Here is a 3,304-nt window from a genome sequence, read left to right on the forward strand (position 1 = left end):
TTGTCACCACCACCAGCAGCACCATCATCATCATCGTCATTGTTGTCATCAATCGTCGCCACCACCACCACCACCACCACCACAAGGACAGTCTTCTTGAATTACAGGTGAAACTCATTTTTGCCAACCGAATGGGCTGGAGCAATTTGAAATAAAGTGCCTTGCCCAAGGACATAATTTACTGCTGGGAATCGAACTCATGACCTTATTATTGTGAACCAAACGCCCTCAGAACTCAACCACATACCTTCACTCAGACTAAACAACAATAACAGCAACAACAACAGCATAATGTCTCCATTTGTATTTTCCTTCTCATTTAATGAATTTTTTTCTTTTGTATTATTATTGTTTGTTTGTTTTTATTTAATTGTTTTTTTTTTGTTGTATATTTTTGTACAGATTCCATGGCATTAGTTCAGCTACCAGATTCTTTACATTTTGTGCCACCCCCATTGACAGAAGTGGACTTTTCCTGTGCTGAATCAATCCAAAATGATCTCTACCATAAGTACAACGTTGAGGTATGTATATATGTATGTATGAATGTGTGTATCTGTGTGGATGTATGTATACACACTTGCACACACACACAACACGACTCAATTCAATAGCGGCTGTATGGTTAGAAGCTTGCTTCCCAACCACATGGTTTCAAGTTCAGTCACATATAGAAAAATTAATAAGTAAAAGCACAATAAATAAGTATAATATAATACAAAGTAAATATCATAAGATAAAGATAATAAAACGACTACACTTGTTTCATAACCAATTTTCAAATAGAAAGAAAATTTAAATCGATTAAAATTGATTAAAATTATTGAAAATCAATTCTATTCAAAAATATAGCTAATCTTCAGGTCAAAATACAACAATAATAATAATAAAAGAATGTATATTTCAACCGACAATAAATAACAAATGAATGTATATAAAATACTTATTATATTAAGATAGCTTATATTATAATGGACGTAGGGTTGATTATGGAATGTTTATACTTTATAATTTTGTTATTTTTAATAATATTTTTCTATCTTAATATAATAAGTATTTTATATACGTTCGTTTGTGGCATAGCCACAGTCTAATAACCGAAACAAGGAAAAGCTAAATGATATATGTATCTGCTTTGTTTTCCAGGTTCCAGTCAAAGCTATACAAGGATGTCTTTATGTACGAATATCTGGTCACATTTACAATGAAATGAGTGACTACGAGAGACTGGCGGAGGCTGTGCTGGAGATTGCAGTCAGAAGAAAACAAGATGGACAAGTGGAATAATTAAAACCACTGAATACACCAATATGCATGCGTGCACATGTACACATGACATACTCATCCATGCCGCTTATTACACTTTTATTAATATTATTTTATTAATATTATTTTATTAATGTAATTTTATTAAATATTGGCATTTCAAATAAGTTCTGGATGTTGTTGATCTCATTCTTGGTTGTTATTGAGATGGTCATTCCTATCTAAATGTCTTCATCCCAAATTGGTTGCAACAAGCGACTTTCAATGTGTGTGTGTGTGTGTGTGTGTGTGTGTGTGTGTGTGTGTGTGTGGTATATATATCACTTTATTCTTTTATTTGTTTTGGTCATTTGACTGCAGCCAGTTTTAGTCGAAGAAATCAACCTCAGAACTTATTCTTTATAAGCCTAGTTCTTATATCAGTCTCTTTTGCTGAACTGCTGAACTGTTACGGAGACATAAACACACCAGCATTGGTTGTCAATTGAACGATAGGGAGACAAACACATACACACACTTATAGATATATATGCATGCATACATATATATACATACATATATATATATATATATATGCAGGAGTGGCTGTGTGGTAAGTAGCTTGCCTACCAACCGCATGGTTCCAGGTTCAGTCCCACTGCGTGGCACCTTGGGCAAGTGTCTTCTACTGTAGCCTCGGGCTGACCAAAGCCTTGTGAGTGGATTTGGTAGACGGAAACTGAAAGAAGCCTGTCGTATATATGTATATATATATATATATATATATATATATATATATGTATGTGTGTTTGTGTGTCTGTGTTTGTTCCCCTACCATCACTTGACAACCGATGCTGGTGTGTTTACGTCCCCGTAACTTAGCGGTTCGGCAAAAGAGAGCGATAGAATAAGTACTAGGCTTACAAAGAATAAGTCCTGGGGTCGATTTTCTCAACTAAAGGCGGTGCTCCAGTATGGCCGCAGTCAAATGACTGAAATAAGTAAAAGAGTAAAAAGAGTATATATATAAATCTCTTACTAATACTCAGCAGAAGCTAGAGTGACCAAATGCCTGAGAGCCTCGTATGTTGGCATTATATATCATATGCATTACAGAGAAATAATCAGGCAGCCAATTAGACAGACAGAAGGCTGGAAAAGTAGCTAGGTAGAAAAGATTGAAATAATATGATTTTTTTAATAAATAGGCTTCAAGGGAGGTAACACACAAATAACTACCTTTGCAAGGGAGATAACTGTGAGAGGTATAAAACTTAAGATGATGAGAATGGTCTCCCTTAACTAAAATTTCCTACTTATTTACGATGGTTCCTAAAATTGAAAGCAATTATTTTAAGGGCGGAAAGGAGGGAGGGAGACGAGCTGAAATTTGCTGATGGTGGTTCAGTTTTTCATATATTCTCCTCTGTGTTATTGTATCCCTGTTCGTGACTTTGAACCATCTACACGACTCCCATTTATATTTCTCTATTTCTTCCGGTTCTTTTACGTCCTGCGTTCAAATCCGGACAACTTTGCCTTTCATTCGCACGGGACTGATAAAATAAAGTTCCAATCAAGTATTGGGGGTCGATGAAAAGGATTAGATCCTCCTCTCACAATTTTTGACTTTATGCCTAAATTAGAGACTCTTATTAGAGCGTTGAGCTCGCAGAATTATCAGAGAGTCGAACAAAATGTCTAGCGATATTTCTTCCGACTCATTACGTAACGAGTTCAAATTCCGTCGGAGCCAGCTTTGCCTTTCATCCCTCTAGGGTCGATAAAATAAATACCAGTTTCACACTGGTGTTAATAGCTGGGTTAAGCCCTCTCCTAACATTGCTAGAAACTATGATGAAGCTGGCGGCTGGCCGAATTGTTAGCAGACCGGGCAAAGTGCATTTCGTGTGTTTTTACGTTCTGAGTTCAAATTCCGCCAAGGTCGACTGTACATATCAGCCTTTAGGGGTCGGTGAAATAAGTACTATATTTTCACAGTACTAAAGCACAAAACGGACTTTTTATTACAGACAACAGAATAAACACATATCTATTT

At 35.9% G+C, this 3,304-nt stretch overlaps 1 protein-coding gene across 1 annotated transcript in view; it reads left to right on the forward strand.

Annotated features, from left to right (window-relative positions):
• Positions 1–1,433, forward strand: part of LOC106884095 (uncharacterized) — a 29,261-nt gene extending 27,828 nt beyond the window's left edge. The window contains exons 10-11 of the mRNA XM_014935314.2: positions 403–524; positions 1,147–1,433. Of these exons, the coding sequence (XP_014790800.1) occupies positions 403–524; positions 1,147–1,287 (263 nt within the window). The 3' untranslated portion in view covers positions 1,288–1,433. The remainder of the gene's footprint in view (positions 1–402; positions 525–1,146) is intronic.
• The last annotated feature ends 1,871 nt before the right edge of the window (positions 1,434–3,304 follow it).

Source organism: Octopus bimaculoides, chromosome 21 (assembly GCF_001194135.2).
Source record: "Octopus bimaculoides isolate UCB-OBI-ISO-001 chromosome 21, ASM119413v2, whole genome shotgun sequence".
Lineage (NCBI taxonomy): Eukaryota > Metazoa > Mollusca > Cephalopoda > Octopoda > Octopodidae > Octopus > Octopus bimaculoides.